This window comes from Talpa occidentalis, unplaced genomic scaffold (assembly GCF_014898055.3).
Source record: "Talpa occidentalis isolate TD23 unplaced genomic scaffold, MPIMG_talOcc4v2.1 talOcc4.4, whole genome shotgun sequence".
Lineage (NCBI taxonomy): Eukaryota > Metazoa > Chordata > Mammalia > Eulipotyphla > Talpidae > Talpa > Talpa occidentalis.
The window spans coordinates 33,101,145-33,126,048 of NW_023604295.1; the positions used below are offsets into that span (position 1 = coordinate 33,101,145).

The following is a 24,904-nucleotide window of genomic DNA, read 5'->3' on the forward strand; positions in this document are numbered from 1 at the left end:
TGCATTCAGGACAAGGATCCATCATCTATCCTGATGGCGGAAGGGCAGAAAAGCCTGATATTTTCTTTACCCTACACTGTCAAATCAACATTTCCTCACGTGGAAAGTCTGATTTTTATTTCTCAACTATTGTCTCATCCAGTGGGTGGCTGGACTTTCATGCTTTGTGGAATATTTAATCAAAGAGGCACCTTGTACCAAATCCCAGGCCAGCAGCTGCACGCATCAGTCTCCTGACTCAGAGGTGAGTATCTCTGAATTTCTTCAGAATTTAAGATTTGTGTTCACAGGTGAGAAATATTTAGTAAGCATATTTATTTTTTATTCTAAATTATACGTGAGGTTTTCTAATGCATGAGATGCTTTTGTTCAGCTCAAGGTGCAACTGACTAATAGAAATTGTGCTGGCACACCTGCACTGATAAGATATTATTTGGTTACAAGTGCATCCCATCAGCAAAGTGATGAGATTGTAAAAATGATCACAGAAGGCTGTAAAGTGTAGATGAATCTCCTCAATGATTGTCCTTAACTGGACAAATCCAGTTATTTTTGGAATCTATCTTGGTGTTCCTTTCCCTGGACTACTCCCTCAGAAGGAGCAAGTCAATACAAGTCTTCATTGACAGAAAGTATCCAGGTGAGGAAGGAGACTTGAATCCATGGGAATTCCCACACCTGCTGGGAATGTCAGTGGCACCCTGTTTTGTAGTATAGTTGGGAAAATTGCATCAAAAGTTCTGTTTTGTTTTTAGTCAAGATTATTTGGGATATGATTGATCATTAGCATTTTCACAATAATGTTGAATTCAACTTGGCAGTTTCATTCCTAAAAAGGCAGTTGGAAATTTCATAGGAGTATAAATTCATTTTTGGTTTCTTTATTGCAGATGTGTAGAAATACTATTGCTCTCTGTATATTGACCTTGTATCCTTTACTTTTTTTATTTAATTTTTCCAAACACATGCGCTTTATTTTTAGTGTTATAGAAATAATTTCACATTTACAGAAAATATAAGAATAATATAAAAACCTATATGCTCCTCACGCAGGTTGTTATTATAATAGTTAATTTATTACACTTAATTTATAATAATTATGTGTAATGATAATTTAAATTAATTATATTACTTAATAATACTAATTTCTTATTAATGACTATTATAATAAGTTAATTCAATGTTAGCAAATAGTAATAATTTTAGGTAATTATATAACCAATTAATTATAATAATATGACTAAAATAATATTACATTTATTGTATCATAATTATTATGTTATATATTTATAATTACATAATTTATAATTATATAATTATAAATACATGATTACTGGGATAATGTGATCAATGATTATAATAAAATAATTATAATAAATTATTGTCTACTTATTAATTATTGTCTACTTATTAATATAAATTATTGTCTACTTATTAATTTTACAGGGAGAAATTATAATTACCACCTAACCTAAACAATTCCTGTTGGTGCTTAAGAGTCCGGGTGGATGGGAAGAGAAAAGGCAGTGGGGAGCAGGGAAAAGGAGTAAGAATACCAGGGTAGGATGATAGAATAGGAGGGAAGACTGAAAAGTACTTCATAACTCTGGAGTGAGCTGGTGAATGTTTTACATTTCCTCTCCCTTCCCCCTATACCAGAATCTTCAATCAGTAGACTCTGAACAGAGAACAAATATCTAAAGTTTTTTTGTTGTTTCTAAAGTGTAAGCATTGCCATACCATTTTTCAGTGTTCAAGATATTTACGAATTTTCCTTCACTGTCATGGTCTTACTTATTTGTGAAATATAAACAACCAAAGAGAACAAACCGGCCAAACAGCAGAGTATTCCTAGGCTCCTTGAATAGGAGACCAGGAGACCGGTTACCACACAGAATGGAGGAGGGGCGCATGGAGGCAGGAGGACACACGGAGGTGGTGCTGAGCTTTGGTGCAGGATGGGTGAGGCATGTACAACTTGTGAAACTACACCCAAAATTATATTCAGGTGACCAGAGGCAAATCAACAATTTTTTTTTTTTTTTAAAGGAAAAGCCCAATGCACAATCCATGGGACTCAGGGCAGGGGGCCCAGCAGCGCTCGGTGTCAGACCCGCAGGATCCAGCTGGTGAAACACATAAAGGAAGGAGACTTCAGAAGAGGGTCTCCTACACGCAGTATAATTCAGGGAAATCAGACAAAAATAAATCAGCTTCCACAAATGCTCCTTTTAGAAACATTTGGTCTTGGGTCCCCTGATCCAGGGGAAGGACCTGCAGCTGAACTGAGCAGAGACTTTTGTGGGTCTGTCAGGGGAAAAAAGGTGTCAGCCCTTTGCCACTCTGTTACAGAAAGCAACAGTGGCCTTCACTAATGTTTTCGAAATTTGGAATTTATAGATTCAGATTCTGGAAAAGAACAAAGAGGAGAAGGAGAGTGTGTATTTCTATGCAGAAAGTCGCACATAGCTGAAGAAATTGTCCCTTAGAGTTCCAGAACGTCAGTTTCCTTATTTTAAAAAAAATGGATAAGATAAAAAAAAATCTCTGAGCATGGGTGGAGATGGGGTGTTTGACACAATAGACTAGTTTCTGTTTATCTTCCTTCCCATTAGATGTCATTCCGAAATGCTGTGTGTGTGATGCTATCTTTTCAGAGAATCATGGAGGGTTAGACACTGGGCAGGCCAACCCTCCCTTCCTTTAAATGACACAATCACTTCCTGAGAAATTTGATGACAGGTCTGAAACCACACAGGCAACCAGGATCGAACCCCAACCTCCCAACCCACTCGTGAGTGGGTGGTGTTTGCTGTTCTCCTTCTGGTGGACCTTGGGTCAGCTCTTGAGGCAACAGACTTGCACCATTAACTACAGGGCAAAGTCAACAGACGCCCTCACATTTTGCTCCATTTCCTGCACATTTCCCGTAGGCTTGCCTGGAATCCAATGCCCTCAGGGAGGAAGGTGCTTTCACCCTAGTCAGGGCCACTGGCCTGGGCACTAGACACCCCTAGGTGGTTGGGGAAAGTCGTCATCACACGCGGTTGCTGGAACTGCTGAGTGGACTCTGTCCCTGGCTGTGTGACTTCAGGCATAGGTACAGTTGACCCCTCTGCCAGCCACTTAATTCATCCACAAAAGCAGAGACACTGTGTCTATTTTATAGGACTAAATGAGAGGGAGAATCAGAGACACTCATGTGTTGGTTGGGCAGCCAGCAGCAAGGGAGTTTATATTTATGGGACAGCAGAGGGCAGGCTAAAGCTGTGAATGAATGTGGGGGAGGCCCTGGGGGAGCAGAGTAATGTGACAAGATGGGAATGGACAGCCCAGAGGCAGAGTGAACATTTCAGGGTCCATGGTAAGATATCATAAATGCAATGCAGCACCTGTCGTGGGCCCTTAGGGGAAAGGAACAGAGAAAACTGAAGTTCCCTGCTCTCCACTGTGTCATTGGAAGGGTGGAGAGGGAAGTGGTGCCATTTTGTCATGCGTCCTCTAAACAAAATCCTTATTTGAGCCATTATAAGAGCAGACAATGTCCAATGTAGGCTGAAAATAAGAGGATGAGTTAAAATGGCCGGACAGTCTGAGACACGCAAACAAATAACCACAAAATACAATTAATAAGACTGTGCCACGAAATAGTCCAGGAAAAGGTGAGGCTTTTCAGTGGAAACACAGGGAAGGATTTTTGAAGAGGAGGCGGTTTAATGTGGGTTATGGAATAGCATTTAGACATATTATGGAGGGCAGAAGAGGACGTTCAGATAGGGAGAAGCATGAGGTGGCCCAGGGATAAGAAATGACAAACTTCTCAGATGAGATGTAGCATCTGAAATGGTTGGGAGTGTTGTATGTACAGCAGCCTTGGCTGCTGTCACATTGGATTCGGGCCCTTCTAATGGAGTGTGGTGTCAGGTCAGTGCTGCTTTAAGTTTTAGTTTCCTGATGACACGATGTGGAGAGCCTTTCGATGTGCTTATTTGCCATCTGTCTCTCTCTCTGGTGATCTCAAGTTATTTTTTACCTCATATTCATGGAGTTGCTCATTTCCTTATTCTTGATTTTTGAGAGTTCTTTATTTTCTATGCAATCCTTTACCATACGTGCCTTTTGTAAACACGTTTTCCTAGTCTGTGGATTATCAGTCAGCCCCTCAAGGCAATTATTTTTTATCTTTACCATAAAGGAAGGAATTAAGCCTGGGTACGATTTAGTCTATATCTTAGTGATGTAAATACACATAGTAAATGGTCATACATGTACTAGATGCATATTTTGAAAAAGTAAAAGAGCATGGAATTTATTTATTTTTTTTAATTGGAATTTTTTTTAATAATAAATTTTATTTTTATATTCCCCATACAATTGCACAATTGCAACCCCCTTATTTCGACCCCAATTCCTCCCCTCCCTCCCCTCCCGCCCTCTACCCCCCATAGAGTGTCTCTGGTTCCTAGTTTTTTGTTGATTTTGATTTTCACTTAAAGAGCATGGAATTTAGAGTCAACACTGATGGGACAGAATCATGTCTTCATCACATTTTGTCCTTATCTGTCATACTCCATATGGATTCACAAGGGAAGAACTTTTAACAATTTCTTATTATATACAGTTTAAATGTTATATTTTCCCTTCAGGTTATACCAAGAGAATTTTCCCAAGTCAATAAATATTCTTCAAAAAGATTATTTTCAAAGGTCTCATGATATTCTATGTTACATATTTGATAATCCATATGTATTATGGTATGTAATATATTTACCTTTCCTTCTTTTTTTCCCTTTGTCCATGTGTACCTTCCAATTACTTATTTCTATAAAAATACTACGGTAAACATCTTTTTAAATTGTAAATTCTTTGAGAATCAATGTATTAGTTGACAAATAATTTTATAACATTAGCTTTTGGTACGAGACATTCCATTTTAAAAAGAAAAGATTCAGTTTTTTACCAGGTGTTTGATGTATGTATTTTGTTAATTTATTTTAAAAAAATAGACATTATTTTTCAGAGTACTTTTAGGGTAAGGCACACTTGAATGGAAGGTATAAAGAGTTGCAATTCACTCCTTGCTTATTCTCTACTCTCTCACCCTCCTGTACTATAAATTCACATCAGGTAGAACATTTGGCATCATTAATGAAGCCACATCAACTCCTCACTATCACCCAAAGTCCATAGTTTATATTAGTGTCCACTTCTTGGCTTTGGACAAATGTATAAGGACATGTCTCCACCAAAGAATAGTTTCACCACTGTAACAGTCCTCTGTACTCTGACTGTGCCTCCTTTTCTCCCCTCAATTCCCTGGCAACCACTGATCTTCTCTTACTATTTCTATAACTTTGCCTTTTCTAGAATATCATAGAGTTGGGATCTTCAGCTTGCAGCCTTTCATATTGGAAGGAGGGCAGAGCAACTAGGTGCAAAAAAAAAAAATAGACTTCTCATAACTGTACTTCTGCCAGCAGGTTAGAACCCGCTTGCAGCAACCACAGAGCTAGACAAGAAACAGACTCGGCAAAAATTCTGCTCAGACTTCCATCTGCTGATGCCCGGCTATACCAAAGCTGCCAGACATCCTGCTCCCAGGTAAGAGGAACCACTGCTATTTCCTGCACCCAAAAATATGACCCAACCTGTCACCCCCTACCTTTCTCTTGCTCATGCAATAAAAGGACTTTACTACTTGGTTGGTGGTGCTGCCCTTTCTGCTTGTAGTTTCTGTTGCTAATAAACAGCTGCTTTTATCTTTTGGACTGATTCTTTGTTGACCTGTGTTTACTACTCATCTCCCCCCATGCCACACACCCTCCTCCAGACTAACATGTTAACTCCTCCCACTTAGTGATTAAGTTTGGCTTCATCTGACCTTTAGTTTCTCTGTATTCCAACTACAAGTCCACTATCGTTATTTGTCTTTCTCCTTCCAAATTATTTCACCTACCATAATTTCTTCCAGTTCCATCCATGTTGCCAAAAATGGCATGAGTTTATCTCTTTTGATCACTGACTACTATTTCTTGTGGCTATATATGACATTTTCTTGATCTACTCATCTATTTGGGGGCACTTAAGTTGTCTTCCTATTTGGGCTATTATAAAAAGTGCTGCCATGATATTGAAAGTCGTTTGCACATTTGTAGGGTAAATGACTGTCAAGCTTTTCCGCCCTCCCGCCATTAGGATTGATGATGGATCTCTGAGGTCCTGAATGCATGCCTGATGGCGGACACCTGGAGTGGGGTGTGGGCATTCTGAGAAAATATATTATTGAGCAAATGAATATAATAAAGATTCCAGCAGAACTTCCAGCACAAGTGCAATGAACACTCCAATGCAGGCATAATCAGCAAGTTTGCTTACTTACCGTTCCTTCCCTTTCAAGATTCATGCCCAGGGTCTCAGCACTCTTATCTGCAAGGTCAGGCAGCCAGCCAAGCTGGTCTCTATCCAAGGCCATCCATGAATGCCTGCATCTTTTCCCCCTTGTATTGACCCCCTTGTCTGGGGACTTTGCTGCAAATGGTTGTGCCTGCTGAAAAACGATGTTATCAATGTAACAGATATGGACACAGTTGTGTATAAAAGGAACTCTTGGTCTTTAGATGGGTGCTCAGACCTTATGGGACTTCCCAAGTCTGGGACCTCATGCCTGAGTAATAAACTTCTCCTGATCTCACCATTCCTGAAGTACTTCTTGTTCCTCCTCTGCCTGGGTAAAAGGCTAGAATTTATTTCTATAACAGGCAGACATGGGTGGGTACACCAGGGCTGAGACGGAGCTTCTTGGGCGGTGTCGCAGAATGGAACAGAACCAGAAGGAGAACAAGCAAGAGAGCAGAATGAAAGAGAATCAGAAGAGAGAGACCAAGACCACGAGAGAACCCAGGAGAGCCCGGGAAGAGTGAAGATTTGCCGGGGGCTGGGAGGCGTGCCAGCCTTCTGGCCCCCCAGCACCCCTGCCTGCCTTGTACCTGGTAAATGACAATAAAGGCCTGAAAAGCCACCGAGGGCTCCAGGACTCTCCATTACCCATCTGCACAGGGATTATAGAGATCCTGCACCATGCCTTCCTGCCATTACAACATTGTCCTCAGTATTGCATTATTGCCATATGTAGTGACCTTGTAAATAACTTTGAGAAAGTTCCACGGAGATGACAGAGATGGTTAGGGTTTTTTCTTCCTCCTTTATTAGATTCTGCTCTGATCTGCTATATAAATTTTTGTAATTACCTGAAACATGGCCTACGCTCCCACACGCCTCCCAAATGCAAACAAGCAGGTCAACAACCCCAGTGTTGTAATGCTTGGACAGCACAACAGAGAGTCATTTGTCCTTTTGGAATAGGGCAAATAGTGTAAGAGAGCAGAGATCCAATCAGGGCCCCAGAGCACTGAAGCAGAGGATATAAGAGGATGGAGATAGTTAAAATCAGCATCTAGATTGGCTCCCAGTTTTGGGGGGAAAGTTTCTCAGTGCCTAGAAGGAGACTGTTAAGTCATGAGATTAATTACCGTCCTTTTCCTCTGCTCCAGGCTGCTATCAAGTTTGAGCCAGGAGTCCTTCTCACAGGAAATTGGCTGCGATGATGAGGATGTATTTAAGGCTGTGGATGCTGCGCTGAAGGAATATAATGATGAAAACCAAAGTGGCAACCAGTTTGTATTGCACCGTATAAGTAATATCATCAAGATGGTGAGTATGCTATGAAACCTTGACAGAATTTGGAATATGCTTTCACTTGGAGCCCAGGCACCCTTCCCTCTCCCTCCCCCACCACCACAAACCAGCAAAGAACTGATAAATATATATAATTTTTATTTGTCAATTATACCTTGATAAAGGGGCAGGGGAGATGGAGTTAGATTCTAAGCCATTAGTATCTACCTTGAAGCTATTGGCTTGAATGTGTCAAGAGTAACAGCTATATTCTGAGTGGTTTTTAATATTTTTAGTCACTGATTGATATAGGCAGGACAAACTCTAACAATATATTTGATTTCAGAAATGTTCTGGTGTAGGTGGGAGGAAGGGTGTGTGTGTGGGGTGTGTGTGTGTGTGTGTGTGTGTGTGTGTGTGTGTGAAGGAATTCACCAGAGACTATGTAGAAAATGGAACAGCCAGATTTATTGAACTACACTGCTAAGAGAAGCTGTGGGTGAGACAGAAGGGGTCTGGTACACAGATTGAGGGTCTCAAGGCTCTGTGTATACTCCTGGCGTCATTGCCTGGCTACAATGACTAGTCTTGGGTGTGACCTGATTGATGATCCAAATTGGCATAGGAGAGCATAAGCTCTTTGGATCATCACCTTAATGTCCAGGTTCCCATGGCAGTTTTATGGACTCCCTCTAGCCATTCAAGCCTCCCAGACTTGCCTGCTGGGCAAATGGGAGCTTGGGATTTAAATTAGCAATTATACTATGACAAGAAATACAACTCTCTCAATAGTTTGTTTAAATGAATTTCACTGTTAAACACTGTGTCTCTGTGATAGCTGTTCAATTGTTTACTTTGGTGAAAAATAAAATCAGTCATTCGACATGAGGATTAAGACAAAAGCCCAAGAGAACGTTTTTTTCTGAAAATGAAATGGAGTCATGTGGTTCCATAATCTAGAGTCATCAGGCAAGAGTTCTGCTTCCGGGTCTGTCCAGTGTGTTGGTGGCGTCTTCATTGGCTGCCATAGCAGATGTCAACTTTCATTCAAAAATGTCTGTAGAATCACTTGTTATCTGTCCTTTCCAGTGTGACCACCACCCACACTGCTACCACTTCCTGTTTTATTAAAACTGAGACCTGGAGTGGACCTCAGAGAGGGCCTGTCTGACTCCAGCCCCTCCAGGTGCTAAGGTTATGACCCACCAGGCTCTGAGAGAATGGCCCCTGGGTGTCAGGAGCCCAGGACCCTCGGCCTCTGCTTCTCCTGGTGGCAAGGCTGCCTCCTCCTGCCAGAATGCTGGCCTCCTGGCTCTCACCTGCAAAGTGGGGGGCTGGACAACACCACCTCTCAGGTCCTGCATGCCAGGATTGTGCATTTGAAAGCTCATCCAATTCACCACCTTTGCAATTTAGAAGTTTTATTTTCCATTATGATGTGATTGAAATATTGACAGTAAGCAAAAAACATACTAAACTCACCTCCGATTAATTCATCCTACTCTCCAGAAATAACTGTTATCATTTTGCTCAAAAGTGAAAAAACATCCTTTAATTTGTTGGTTATCTAACTATAAAACTAATATATTTTTGTTTAAAAAACACCTTGACAATTCAGGAATTTTTTTTAAGGTTTAGAGTAGCATTATAATTTATTTTTTTTAATTTTTAAATTTTTGTATTTCCCATACAATTGCACCCAGGAATGTTTGTTTTAAAGAAGAAAGTGAAAGACAGCTGTATTCCTACCAGTGAAAGACAAACATTATAACAACTTTGTTGCACAACTTTTCAGACATTAAAAAATCATATGTCTACATATAAATTGATTTCTACAAATATGACCTAATGCTACAGATACTACTTTGTAACTTATATATATATGTGTGTGTGTATGTGTGTGTGTGTATGTATATTTACCTGGCAAATAATTGCTCCATTTATTGAATGAATAAATTTACTTTGTTATACATACATGTGTATATACATACATACATGTAAATACAAAAAGAATATTTGTCCAAGTCAATATATGAAACTTTTGGCACTTCTAATGTATGTTTGCCCCAATTTAATCAAAGAAATATCAAATATTCATAACCACACCAGATCACACTCAAATGATTCACTGTGCGTCAGTAGGATGGACCTTACGTATCTTTGTTTGCTTTTTCTCAGGGTGGCATAGATCCATTTTATTCCTTCAAGTACCAAGTCAAGGAGGGTGATTGTCCTGTTCAAAGTGGCAAATCCTGGCAGGACTGTGACTATAAACAATCTGCGGATGCTGTAAGTATGTCAGCTATTTCCAAGCCTCTGGTTTTCTGTGTCAAGACTACCAGAAATTTCTTCTGGTGCTAGGATGAGAAATATTGTGAGTCTGTTTCTGAGGTTGCCCATGAACCATCAATGTACAGAAAAGTCCCATGCTTGATGTCTGTGTTGTCACATAGACATAAAGGGCAGGGAGAGGCCAGTGGTTAGACATGAGGAAAGTCCCCCTTGAGAAGGCGACTCTGCTGACCCCCTGGGGCACATGGACAGGCCCAGAGACATCAGAGCCCTTGGGCACAGGTGAAGGGCTGGTGAGAGGGGAGTGGGGCCCTTACCTTCACAGGCCTAAGCCAGAAACTCTCTGCCTCCAGCTAGCTGACCACTCTGAACTGGCTCCTCCCCTGTAACAGGAGAGCTCACAGGGACCCCATGGATGGGGGAAGGAGGCAAGGAGACACCTCCTGCAAAGGACTTTGCCTGGCAAGGGCTTGCCACTCCACAGCTGGTTGTTTTGCCTCAGTTCAGGGAGATTGCAGATGGGATCTTCTCAGCAACAAGCTAGTGTTTTCACTGTCATTGCATTCACTTATTCAGTGTGAAACATGGGCATCTTCTATGCAGTTTGAACATGGAAACTGAAAAGTGCATCAAAAGGAGAGTTAACAGTTTGGTTCTAAGGCGTTGTGTACATCTTGGTAAAAAAAAAAAAAAAAAGAAGTATTTCCAGGCCTCAAAGCAAAGACTGAGATTTAAAGTCTCACCATTTATAGTGCCTCTCCTTCAAGTTCCCATGAATCTCAGTGGTTGGAAAAAAATGGTCATTCCATTATACAAACATTCGTTTTTTTGCCTCAGAATTCTGTTAGGAAACATCTTGACAAGTCTTTTTTTTTTTTTTTTAAGATGAAACTGTATTTAGTGCTGCTAGGTGGATGTCTCCATCTGAAAGATTGAGATAAATGGTGTCTTTTATAAATTTTTTTTAGGCCACAGGAGAATGCACAGCCATCGTGGGAAAAAATAATAGGACATTCACTGTAGCTACCCAGACCTGCCAGATCACTCCAGGTAATGGATATATCTGGTGGGGCTGCCCTGGGGGGGGACAATCAGTCATTTCTGTGTGCCCAGAGTGCAGCCTGGACAGAGCCCCCTCCTGCAGGGTGAGCAGCAGGAGCTGTGACATTTGCAGCCTCAGGGAGAGTGGGGTGGGTGCAGCCCCACACCCTGATCTGGGCCCAGGCTGCTTCCATTCACCACCTCAGGGCTAATCCCACCCTCTCCCTGCAGTGCTGCACTGTATGGATGTGCAAGTGGGTGCCCTGCCTTCAGTTGTAGGCCCCTTCCCAGAGAGTAAATGACAGAGGCAGATCCATTTTTAGTGTCTTGAGGAAACTCCATACACTTTCCATAGTGGCCAGATGAGTTTGCATTCCCATTAGCAGTGTAGGAGGGTTCCTTTATCACCACATCCTCACCAGCATCAGTTATTTCTGGTTTTGTTTGTTTGTTTGTTTTTTGGTTTGTTTTTAAATATGGGCCATTCTCACAAATGTGACATGGTATCTCATTGTGGTTTTGATTTGCATATCCCTAAGGTCATGAGGGGTATTGAACATTTCATATGCCTTTTGGACTTCTGTGGTTCTTCTTTGAGAAGTGTGTTTTTGATTCTTCTAGACTTTCTTGGATTGGGTTACTTGCTTTGAGTTTGTTGAGTTGTGTAAGCACTTGCAGATTTTTTATCTTGTTCCTTTCATCAGTTGTATGAAGTGCAAATATTTTCTCCCATTCAGCAGAGTGTTCATTTTGATTGCTGTCTCTTTTTAGTTTGATGTAGTTCCAGCAGTTTATCTTTCTTGTTTTTCTTGCTTGTAGGGAAGGGTGCTCAAACATATTTCTGAGTTTTATGTCATGGAGAGTTTTGCCTAAGTTTTCTTCTATACATTTTATGTTTTAGGTCTTACATGCAAGTCTTTTACCCATTTTGAGTGATTTTTTATGTATGGTAAAAGAAAGTAGTCTAGATTCATTCTTTTGCATGTGGCAGCCGAGTTTTCCCCGCACTGTTTATTGAAGAGACATTCTTTGTTCCCAGGTATATTCTTTGCTCCCTTGTCTTAGGTTAATTGACTGTTTTCTATTTCTTTTTTATTCAGCCCTGGGTGATTGTATAATTGTAAGAATTTGTCTATTTCATCTAGATTGTTGAACTTGTTTACATATAAGTGTTCATAGCAATCTCTAATTATCCTTTAGATTTTTGCTGTGTCTGTTGTAACTTCTCGTCTTTCATGTATGACCCTATTTATTTTAGTTTTCTCCTTCTTTGTCTTTGTGGACCTGGTTAGAGGTTTGTCTATTTTATTTTTTCAAATAACCAGCTTTTGGTTTCATTTATCTTTTGGATTATCTTTTTAATTTCTGTTCATCTATTTCTACTTTGATTTTATTATTTCTTCTACTGTGTTTGGCTTTTTTGTGTTGTTGCTCTCGTTGCTCTAAATTTTTCTAGTTCCTTAACATGGGAGATTAGGTTGTTTTTAGGGTTCTCTCCTTTTTCTTGATGTGGATCTGTATTGCTCTATATTTTCCTCTTACTACTACTTTTGTGTGTGTCCCATATATTCTGGAAGGTTGTATCCTCCTTTTCACTTGTCTCTAGGTAATTTTTCATATCTTCTTTGATTTCCTCATTAACCAGCGGTCTTTCAGTAGAACGTTGTTCAGTCTCCTCATTATGGGGGATCATCTTGCTTTCTTTTCATAGTAGATTTTTAGTTTAATACCTCTATGGTCAGAGAAGACATTCAGTAAGATTTTAATCTTCATGTTCTTGTTGATGTTTGTCTTGTGACTCAGTATGTGGTCTATTCTGGAGAATGATTCATGTGCACTTGAGAAAAATATGTATTCAGATTTTGGTGGGTACAGTGTTCTATTGATGACTGTTAGGCCCATGTGGTCTAGATCTTGGTTTAGTGCAATTGTGTCCATATTTATTTTCCATCTTGTTGATCTGTCCATTGCTGAGAGTGGGGTGTTGAAGTCTCCTACCACATGTGTATTTTGTCCAAAGGCTGTTTTCAGAGATGATAGTAATTATCTAATGTATTTTGATGCTCCTTCATTTGGTGAATATAAATTGATTAGTGTTACAACTTCCTGGTGTACTGTCCCCTTGACCATTATGTAGTGTCCATCTATGTCTCTTGTCACCTATTGTAGCTGGATGTCTGTTTTATTTCATATAAGTGTGGCTGCCTCTGCCTTCTTTTGGGTGCCATTTGCTTGTAGAATAGTTTCCAAGCCTTTACTTTCAATCTATGGTTTTCTCTGGAACTTAGGTGTGTTTCCTGGGGCCAGCAGAAGGTTGGATTCTGTTTTCTAATCTAACCTTCCACTCTGTGTATTTATATTGGTGAATTTAGTTCATTAACGCTTAAGGTGAGTATTGCTATGTGGAAATCTGTGACTGTCATTCTGTTGATCATTTTGTGGTTCTCTCAATTCCTTGTTCAGTTTTTCATATTCATTCCTCTGTTGGGTTAGATCCAAAAGGTCCTTTTAATTTACTTGCAGTGGGGAGTTAGGAGTAGTGAATACCTGAAGGATTTGTTTGTCTGGTGACGCAAGGGGTCAAGCGTCTGCACTATGAAGCTATCAGCAGCCACTGCAGTAAACAAAAAAGAAATGTATTGTTAGGCCATGTCGTCATTACCTGAATGTCACAGACTATACTGACACAAACCTAGATGGTTTAGCATATTTCATAACTAGGTTATATTCATGACCTATTGGGACCACTGTCATTTATGCCACCCATGCTCTTGCCGACCAAGACAAGGCTAGGGTAATGACGACATGGCCTAACAAGACATTTCTTTTCTTTTTTTTTAAAGATTTATTTATGCATACAAGAATTGGGGTTTAGGCCAGAGGTGTGGGGGTTGAGAGGATTCAACAGAGACAGAGTGGAGAACAGAACAGGCAGATTAACTGAAATACACTGCTGAGGGGAGCAGGGGGCAAGACAGGAGAGGTTTGCTGTGTCGTGTGGGTTAACTCCCTGGCCGGGGATCGAACTCATGCTGCAGTGGCTGCTGATAACTTCATAGTGCAGATGCTTAATCCCTTGCGCCACCAGGGAGGCCCCCTAATAATCCATTTCTCAGAACAATATCACCATTGTTGAACAACACATATCACCAGTGTGCCACCCAGTTCTCAACAGCAAAGGATGCTCCCAACTGCTCAGAACACATGTCATGCCTCCCTGCTTCCACTTTTTTTTTTTTTTTTTGATTTATTTTTATTTATTTATTTATTTAAATAGACAAGCACTGGGTACAGTCAGAAGCGTGGGAGGGTGAGAGAATTCACCAGAGCCAGAGCGGGGAGCAGAGCAGGCAGAAGGACCAAAGTACACTGCTGAGGGGAGCAGCGGACGGCAGCAGAGGTCTGCGCGCGCCATGTGGGACCCTCCTCCCGTGGCCGGGGAGCAGCCGGGGATTGAACCGGCGCTGCAGAGGCTGCGGGCAGCTTCGCAACCCGGCGCTCTACCGTTGCGCCACCGGGGAGGCCCTCCCTGCTTCCACTTTAAGCTCAGGTAAAATGTATGTACCCCACACCCCACACTGCTGTCCCTGTCATCCTGCTGTCTCAGGAGCTATCTGCTCCTCCTCCTCAGGCCTCGTGTCTCAGGTTAACCAGCTAACTGGCTTTACCCTTCTTATCTCAGGCCTCATCATCTCAGGAGTCTCCCCTGTGCTCACTCTGGGCTCTTGCCTTTCTAAAGTCTTGCCAAATTATATTGAAATGATCCATCTACAATGCTGTCTCTCACACTAGACTTGGCCCAGAATCTTTGGCAACAACTATTACTAAAGAATTGATGAATCCAAGTGAACCCACCAGCACCGGACAAGTTGTGTTTGGTGGATTGTATTGTTACAAAATGTGTTGTACCCCAAGCCAGGCTTCAAAGACCTTTAATAAACATTGAACAAAAATCTGCAATGTTTTAATTTCTTATAAAGGATAAATTCATGTATTCTATAGTTAAAGAACTTTAAAATAAATGTAAAATAGTTGTGCACAATGCTGTACTATACATATAAGAAGTTCTAAGAGAATGGCAATTTTTTTCATCTCTGACTAAGAAGCAGATTAGTGTTTTCTTCTTATAATTCATACTTAGCTTTAATGTAAAGTTTATTTTTCAGGACCTTCTAGATTGTCTGACTTATTTAGGGCAATGTATTTTTTTTTAATTACATAATATTTTTATTTTATGTGTTTAATAATCTTAAAGGTAGATAAAAGATGAGCCCATACAAATTAAGAAGTTGAGGAAAACTTCTCTAAATTAAAATACAGTAATAGTTTTTTTTTTTTTGGGGGGGGGTGAGGACATTTTTATTTTTTTTATTTTTTTAATAATAAATTTTATTTTTATATTCCCCATACAATTTCAACCCCCCCATTTTGACCCCAATCCTTCCCCTCCCACCACCCACCCCCCAAAAGTGTCTCTGGTTCATAGATTTTTGTTGATTTTGATTTTCACTTTCTTATAGTTATTCATTTTCCTGGTCCCTTATTTAAGTTTTCTAGATTCCTGCTATGAGTGAGACCATCCGGTATTTTTCTTTTTCTTTCTGGCTTATTTTGCTGAGCATGATCCCTTCTAGCGCCATCCATGTTGCTGCAAATTGCATGTGTTTATCTTTTTTGAATGCTGAGTAATATTCCATGGTATATATGTACCACATCTTCTTGATCCAGTCATCTATTTTTGGGCATTTGGGCTGTTTCCAAAGCTTAGCTATTGTAAATAGTGCTGCTATAAACATAGGGGTGCAGGTGTTCTTTGGAATTGATGTTTCTGTGTCCTTTGGGTAAATACCTAGGAGTGGAATTGCTGGATCATATGGAAGCTCTATGTTTAGTAGGTCCAGAAATCTCCACACAGCTCTCCATAGTGGTTGGACCAGTTTGCACTCCCACCAACAGTGCGGGAGAGTTCCTTTTTGTCCACACCCTCGCCAACATTTGTTGTTGCTAGTTTTTTTAATATGTGCCATTCTCACTGGTGTAAGATGGTATCTCATGGTAGTTTTGATTTGCATTTCCCTGATGACAAGTGATGTTGAACATTTTTTCATATGCCTGTTGGCCATTTGCATTTCCTCTTCAGAGAAGTTTCTTTTTAGCTCTTCTGCCCATTTTGATTGGATTATTTTCTTTGTTGTTGTTGAGTCTCATCAGCTCTTTGCAGATTTTTGTGATCAGTCCTTTATCATTAGTGTTGTGTGCAAAAATGTTCTCCCAGTTGGTGGGGTTTCTCTTTGTTTTGGTTATTGTCTCTTTTGCTGTGCAGAAGCTCTTTAATTTGATGTAGTCCCAGCTGTTTATCTTTGCCTTCACTATCACTGCTTTGGGTGATGTGTCTGTAAAGATGTCTTTGATGTGCAAATCCCGTAGTGTTTCGCCTATATTTCCTTCTATGTATTTTATGGTTTCAGGTTTTATGTCTAGTTCTTTAATCCATTTTGAGTTGGTTTTTGTGTATGGTGTGAGGTAGTAGTCAAGCTTCATTCTTTTGCATGTAGTGACCCAGTTTTCCCAGCACCATTTATTGAACAGACTTTCTTTTCTCCAATGTATATTCTTTGCTCCTTTGTCAAATATTAGTTGACCATAAATCTTTGGGTTTATTTCTGGATTTTCTATTCGATTCCATTGGTCTGTGTGTCTGTTCTTGTTCCAATACCATGCAGTTTTGATGATTATGGCTTTGTAGTTAGCCTGAAATCTGGGAGTGTGATGCCTCCATTCCCTTCTTTTTTTTTCAGGAGAGCTTTGGCTATTCGGGGTTTTTGGTGATTCCATATGAATTTCATCAATAATTGTTCTATTTCTTTGAAGAATAACATTGAAATTTTTATTGGACTAGCATTGAATTGGTATATTGCTTTTGGTAGGATGGCCATTTTAATAATGTTTATCCTTCCAATCCATGAGCAGGGGATGTCTTTCCATTTCTTTGTGTCTTCTTCTATTTCTTTTAACAGTGTTTTATAGTTTTCTTTGTAAAGGTCCTTTACCTCTTTTGTTAGATTTATTCCCAAGTATTTGATTTTTTTTGTTTCGATAATAAAGGGGATGGTTTTTTTCATTTCTTCTTCTTCAGATTTATTGTTAGTGTATAGGAAGGCTTCTGACTTTTGCATGTTGATTTTGTATCCTGCCACTTTGCTGAACTGATTGATGAGTTTAATTAGTTTTACTATGGAGTTTTTGGGGTTCTCTATGTATATTATCATATCATCGGCAAATAGTGATAGTTTGACTTCTTCTTTTCCTATTTGGATTCCTTGTATGTCTTTCTCTTGTCTTATTGCTCTGGCTAGGACTTCCAGTATTATATTGAAAAGCAGTGGTGGGAGTGGACATCCTTGTCTTGTTCCAGATCTTAATGGAAATGCTTTCAGCTTTTCACCATTGAGAATGATACTGGCTGTTGGCTTGTCATAGATGGCCTTTATGATGTTGAGGTATGTTCCTTGTATCCCAAGAATTTCAAGGGCTTTTATCATGAATGGATGTTGCACTTTGTCGAAAGCTTTCTCAGCATCTATTGATATTATCATATGGTTTTTATATTTCTTTTTGTTGATGTGTTGGATTACATTGATTGATTTTCGGATGTTGAACCATCCTTGAGTCCCTGGAATGAATCCTACTTGGTCATGGTTGCCGCGGACCAGCACAGCAGTAGACGATGAGGCCACCTCAGGGTTGAGAGAAGCGTGCAGGGTGGTCAGGGCGTCGGCGAAAGAAATGACAAACAGACACACTTCAAGAGTGAAAATCTAAGTGTAATTTTCTTAAGTTTGTGACCAGTATATATATGTTTTCCAAAAGCACAGGAATGAATATCAATGAAATTAGCTTGCTCATGGGCTCAGTCAATCACCATCAGGGAGGTGATCTACATAACAAGCAATGACCATTATAGAAGAAGGAAGTAAGTTTAGAAAGACAAATAAGGGATTAAAGTTGGTAGTTCTAGAAAGACTGGATAAGATTTTTAGCATTCTTGTAGTGGTTCTTGGTGGTCTTATCTATTGATAAGATAAGCTTCTGCCTTTTCAGGGAACTTCAGCCTTCTGCTGAACTTCCTCTGCTCTGCTTCAGGCTGTTCCCCACCCCCCCCCTTGCCCAGCCAGATCTAGGGACCCTGGTGGCAGCGAAAGCCATTCCTAAAGATCACTGCGGGGGGGGGGGGGGGGGGGGGTGCAGCACATGGTGAATTATCTTATGGATACACTGTTGGATGTTGGATTCTGATAGCTAAAATTTTATTGAGGATTTTTGCATCAGTGCTCATTAGGGAGATTGGCCTATAGTTTTCTTTTTTTGTGTTGTCCTTGTTCGGTTTTGGTATTAGTGTAATGTTGGCTTCATAGAACGTGTTAGGTATTATACCTTCCTTCTCAATTTTTTGGAAGAGTTTGTGAAGGATACGCATAGGCACCAATTCGTCTCTGAATGTTTGGTAGAATTCATTTGTAAATCCATCAGGTCCTGGGCTTTTGTTTTTGGGGAGGTTTTTGATTACCATTTCAATTTCGCTAATTGTAATTGGTCTGTTTAGGTGTTCTATTTCTTCTTTGTCTAGCTTTGGGTGATTGTAGAGTTGTAGGAATTTGTCCATCTCCTCTAGATTGTTGAACTTGTTTCCATATAACTGTTCATAGTAGTTATTAATTATTCTTTTGATTTCTGCTGTGTCCGTTGTGATTTCTCCTCTTTCATTTATTATCCTATTTATTTGTGCTTTCTCCCTTTTTGCCCTTGTGAGCCTGGCTAGGGGTTTATCTATTTTATTAATTTTTTCGAAGAACCAGCTCTTGGTTTCATTGATCTTTTGGATTTTTTTTTAGTTTCAATTTCGTTTATTTCTGCTTTGGTTTTTATTATTTCTTTTCTTCTACTGGTTTTGGGGTTATTTTGTTGTTCTTTTTCTAGATCTTTGAGCTTCGAGATTAGGTTGTTTCTTTGAGTTCTTTCTTGTTTCTTGATGTGAGCATCTATTGCTATATATTTTCCTCTTACTACTGCTTTTGCTGCATCCCATACATTTAGGAAATTGGTGTCCTCCTTGTCATTCAATTCAAAGAATTTTTTAATTTCTTCTTTTATCTCCTCATTAGTCCAGTGGACTTCCAGTAGTGTGGGTTTCAATCTCCATGAGGTAGGAGAGTACCTTGCCTTCTTTTTATGGTTTATTTCTAGTTTGATGCCTTCATGGTCAGAAAAGATGGTTGGTATGATTTCAATCTTGGAGTATCTGTTGATGTTTGTCTTGTGCCCCAGTATATGATCGATCCTGGAGAATGATCCGTGTGCGCTTGAGAAAAATGTATACTCAGATTTTTTGGGGTTTAGTGTTCTATATATGTCTGTTAAGCCCAAGCACTCTAGATCCTTATTTAGAGCTTTAGTGTCTTTACTTATTTTTTGTCTTGTTGATCTATCCATTGTTGATAGTGGCGTGTTGAAGTCTCCCACTACATATGTGTTTTCTCTGATGTCTGTTTTCAGAGATGCCAATAGTTGTCTGATATATTTTGGTGCTCCTTCGTTTGGTGAATATATGTTAATGAGTGTTATTTCTTCGTGAAGTATTGTCCCCTTGATCATAATGTAATGACCACTGGGGTCTCTTTTTATCTTTTTAAGTTTGAAATCTGTTTTATCTGATATGAGTATAGCTGTTCCTGCCTTCTTTTTTGGTCCATTTGCTTGTAGAATTGTTTTCCATCCTTTAACTTTGAGTCTATTTTTATCTTTTGCAGCTAAATGTGTTTCCTGGAGACAGCAAAAGGTTGGGTTTTGTTTCTTAATCCAGCCTGCAACTCTGTGTCTTTTTATTGAAGAGTTTAGTCCATTTACATTTAGAGTTAGTATTGATATGTTAGCATCTGTATTTGCCATTGTGTTTGTCTTTCCTTTGATTTTATTTATTTATTCTTTTAATAACTTTCTTTGGCCTTCTTTTGTTGTTATTCGTCCCTCTGAGGTTCTGGCTTTAGGACTCCTTGTAGTATTTTTTGGAGTGGGGGTTTAGTCGTAATAAAATTCCAGAGTTTCTGTTTGTCTGAGAAGGTCCTTATTCTTTCATCATAGAGGAAGGAGAGCTTTGCGGGATAGAGTATTCTTGGTTGACATCTGTTTTCTTGGAGTCTGTTGACTATGTCCCTCTACTCTCTCCTTGCCCGTAGCGCTTCTTCAGAGAAGTCTGATGTCAGTCTGATTGGTTTCCCTTTGAATGTTATCTGTTTCTTCCCTCTTGTCAGTTTCATTATTTTTTCCTTGTCTTGGATTCTTGGGAGCTTTACTATTATGTGTCTTGCTGTATTTTTCCTTTCGTCATGGAAGTTTGGTGTTCTTCTTGCTTCTTGTATATCAATTTTCAGCTCCTTCTTCGCGTTTGGGAAGTTCTCTTCAATTATATCCTTGAATATTTTCTCTGTTCCTACATCTCTCTCCTCTTCTTCTGGGATTCCTATAACTCTTATATTTCCTTTCCTCATGGAGTCAGATAGTTCCCGAAGTCTTTCTTTGGTCTTTTTCCTTCGTACTTCTCCTTCCTTTTCTGTTTTAGTTCTTTTTATTTCTGTGTCTTCAAGAGTACTTATTCGTTCTTCCATTTCATCTATTCTGCTTTCATTGCTTTTCCCAGAGTTCTTTAGCGTCTCCATTAATTCTTTGATCTCCTGCATTTCTTTTACTTCCCTCTTTAGGGATTCAATTTCATTCTTCTGGTCATTAATTATTTTCCCCTTATCATTGTTTTCCTTTATGACTTCTGTCAGTTTTTTAATCATAGCAATTTTAAATTCTCTATCTGGAAGGCTCAGAAGTTCTTCCAAGTTACTGTCGTTGCAATCTGGTAGATGGTTTTCTTTTTGCGGTGTGCTTTTTTGCTGAGGAGTTGCTGGGTTGCATGTGGTTTTTCTACTCCCTACTGCCTGTTTTCTAATTTGCCGTATTCCTTGTGACACTGTGTTGCTGGTACTGGCCGGCATCTTGGGCGACCTTCCCAGCTCACCTCTGGCTCCTCTGGGGAACTTCTGCTGGGTTCAAACAGTCTCCACCAAAGAAGGGTCCCTGCTGCAAATGCCGGTGCCGGGCACGCTCCCCTGCACACCCGGCCTGCCCCAGTGGTGGGTGCCGCTCCCCTCTGGGCTGGGACTGCAGGCTAGAAGGCGCCCGGCATAGGCAAGCCTCCCAGCTTACCTCTGTCTCCTCGGTGAGCCTTCTGCTTTTTTCACATAGTCTCCAGCAAGAAAGGTTCCTGCTGCAAAATGCCGGTGCCGGGGACGCGCTCCCCTGTAGGGCAATGTATTTTAATGCTGCTTTCTCTCATTAATATTGTCTCTTATTTTGCCTCTCTTTGTCAAGTGGGGGGACCTGCACTGATTTCCCAGCACATCTGCAGTGGTTGCATGTACCCCATATCAACAGAGGACTCCAGCGTAAAAGAAATCCTGAAGCATGCTATTTCACACTTTAACAACCACAGTGCTCATTCTCACCTCTTTGATCTTGGAAAAGCAAAACATGCTTATAAACAGGTTTGTTCTTTTATTTTTCATTTTGCATTGTTAAAATTTGTTAGATTTTTATGCTTAGGATTTCATCAACTGAAGCAAACTGTTGACTGAAAAAACACTGGGTTACACAACTGGAGGGAGGCTCTTCTATGTCCTCCTGTGGCTAACACAGGCAGCAAACATCTTCTGCTTCGGTCAAAGTGACCGGGAAACTGCAACATGTAAAGGCTCCAAGGTGACTCATCAGGCTCCCTGCTTGGAGATTTGTTTGGAATGAAAGGGTGGTCAGCATTAGAAGTTCTTTCTAGAGCTGGTGAAAGAAGTCATTCTGGCCTGAAGGTTTTAAGAAAACTCTAACACCATGGGGCCTCCCTGGTGGTGCAAGGGCTTAAGACTGGGCTTAAGGTGCAAGGGCTTAAGACTGCAGCATGAGTTCAATCCCCGGCCAGGGAGGTGACACAAATGGCGCAGCAGACCCCTCCTGACTTTCCCGCTGCTCCCCTCAGCAGTGTATTTCAGTCAGCCTGCCTATTCTCTTCCCCACTCTGTCTCTGGTGAATCCTCTCACTCCCTGTACCTCTGGCCTGCACCCCAGTTCTTGTACGTATAAATAAATATTAAAAAAAAAAACCCTCTAACACCACCTACCTATCAAGAGACAAACATGGCTTCAGAATATTAAATTGTACCTAAAAAAAGTTGGCATTGCTTTCTGGGCACCCTCTAAATTAGTTTTTGTATTTCTAGGGGTTGGCGGGCAAGCAAATATCTATAGAACATCCTTTCATTGCCTCAGACCACTAAGCCTTGGCTGACAATTGGCTGGATCCCTTGTAGTTCAACTTCTAATCATGATGACTCAGCTTTGGCTGGCAACATTCCCTGCTTTTGCTCCGCCTTCCAACTTGCCTTCCTGAAGGATACACAAGCAGCTCAATTGTGTCCCTGTCCAGCTATGACAGCAGGACTGGCCCACATTAAAGCAAGAGAAATGTTATTACCAGCTAGCCCGAGGAACTGAGGACCTAAAGATTACTTGAGCTCCAAGTTTTCTTAATCTGCCCAGTACAGCATTGTTAATAATTCACAAAATGCAATAGAAAATGTTTTCTGCATCCTGGCAGATGTATACACATCTTTATGAATGTATACACATGTTTATGAATGTGTGTATACACATGTTTATGAATGTATATGCATGTTTATGTATACACATGTTTATGTGTTTACACATGTTTATGAATGTGTGTGTGTTGTGATAAGGGTTGTGTGAATCATAAAATGCTTAATATTTATTTAGTAACAACTTTTGTTTATCAATAATTACAGTTGATACTTCTTGGGTGTTGATGATATCCCAGGCAGTATCCTAAGCCCCTCTGAAAATTGTTTCAGGTGGTAGCTGGATGGAACTTTGATGTTTCCTACTCAATTCTGCAAACAAATTGTTCCAAGGCAGACTTTCCATTATTAACTCCAGACTGCCAGATCCTTTCCAATGGCGTAAGTAAGCAACAATCTAATTATCTTCTTAGCATTTTATGTACAGGTTTTTTGGTGTGGGAACTCTGCAGCTGTGTTAGAACTGTGTTAGAACTCTGCCACTAAAATGTTAGATGACACTCACGTTCCCTTGGGAAGGCTCACGTCATTGGTCTCTATGCCCTTACCTATGTGGTCAAAGAATCTACACATCAGCAAAAAGCACTTACAGAGATAACCAGGGACTGAGAATAGCGTGAGACAATGCGATGTCATTGTCAAGTTTGTCTTTCCCCATCTTCACACCTTCCTCCCTCCTTTCCTTCCCCACTTGCTCTGTCCCTCTGTATCTGACATGGCTAAGGCCTAACCCTCCCTGGAGTATTTGCATTTTAACAGAAGACTGTGCTTTAAGTAAAGGGTTGCTGCAAGTCTTTTAACCTGGTAATTCTACTTCTAAATTCCCTTATATGAAAAAGAGAGAGAGAGAGATCTGTACTGCAAGATGTTAATTTCAGTGTTATTATTACTAGGAAAACATTGGAAATAAATTCCTTCAACATTATGGAATGCCTAAGTATATGACAGTATATCCATACAATAGAAGATGGTCCCGCCATCAAAAATTAAGTTTTATGGTTGATTAATTAATTAATCAAAAAATTAAGTTTTGTGACATAATAAAATGGCTATAAGTAAACAAAAAACTGTATACAAAAATATATAGTCATTCAATTATATAAAGTAAACTAAGCTAAATTTGAATAATTTGAAAAATAGCATTCCTTTATAAAGGGATCAGTGCTTTATTGTATGTCCTCCGTTATTTACATTTTAGTTTACATTACAATACTACTGACTCACAAATAGTTTTGTTTATAAGTCACCAAATCTATGGATATTTTCCTTCTAAATTCTTCCACCATGTGTTCTGCAGTTACTTTAGTTTTCTTTCTGTTGTCAAAGTTTTCAGAAATAGTTTTAAATTTAATGTGGAATTAATTTTGTTTGAGGGAGCCAACTGATTTTTCCCAAGAGAATACCAGATAGCTCAGCATTCTTCCCTTCCACGCACATTTGAGATGACATTTCTCCCGTAGTGGTTTCATATGAAAGCTCTGTCCTCTATTTTTGTTCCAAGGCCATCATTTGTTCACAGCCATAGCTTCAAAGTAAATTTAAATATGCGACTTATGGGTCTGGTATTTATATCTCCAAAACCAATCTTTCTTGTGACCTAATGTAAAGGTGATTTAAATTATTTTGTACCCTAGCTATAAAAGTATTATAAATTGTATATTATATGAAAGTGCCATTTAAATAAATGCTTATTATCTTATTCAACTCTTTTATAACCGTTTTTTTTATCATTGGCCTTCCTTCATTAATAGCATATATAAAATTCTCCTACCGCAATTATTTTTATCCATTTAAACTCACAAAGTTTATAGCTTCTACTTTATTTTGATCCCATACTTCTGGACTGTCTCTTTTAAAAGAATAAATTAATCTTTTCACTACTTTCATAAAATTTTTGATACCTTGAATTTTATTATTCCCAGTATTAATAGTACTCTGCCCCTTTTTTGTTTGTATTTGCTTTAAGTTTCCTTTATCCTAGTATAAGATATTATTCTTTATTTTTATTTTTAAGATATTCTTTTGTAATATCATAGCTTTTATTTTATTGGTTTACAAATGGTTTGCATAGTAATATTTTGGGGAGTACCAGTTGACATGTCCCTAGGTGCACATGCCTTACTCACCTGCCACCAAGGCTCCAGTCCCATGTCTGACCCCCTTCCTGTCCCTCAACCCATCACTTCTCCACTCCTGCTCCAGTAGCC

General features: G+C 39.7%; 1 protein-coding gene across 1 annotated transcript in view; it reads left to right on the plus strand.

Moving 5' to 3' along the window:
- The window catches only part of LOC119256781 (kininogen-1-like), a 40,965-nt gene that overhangs the window by 4,883 nt on the left and 11,178 nt on the right, over positions 1 to 24,904 (plus strand). Inside the window, exons 5-10 of the mRNA XM_037524545.2 lie at positions 5,499 to 5,601; positions 7,551 to 7,710; positions 9,853 to 9,963; positions 10,935 to 11,016; positions 21,424 to 21,596; positions 22,971 to 23,078. Of these exons, the coding sequence (XP_037380442.2) occupies positions 5,499 to 5,601; positions 7,551 to 7,710; positions 9,853 to 9,963; positions 10,935 to 11,016; positions 21,424 to 21,596; positions 22,971 to 23,078 (737 nt within the window). The remainder of the gene's footprint in view (positions 1 to 5,498; positions 5,602 to 7,550; positions 7,711 to 9,852; positions 9,964 to 10,934; positions 11,017 to 21,423; positions 21,597 to 22,970; positions 23,079 to 24,904) is intronic.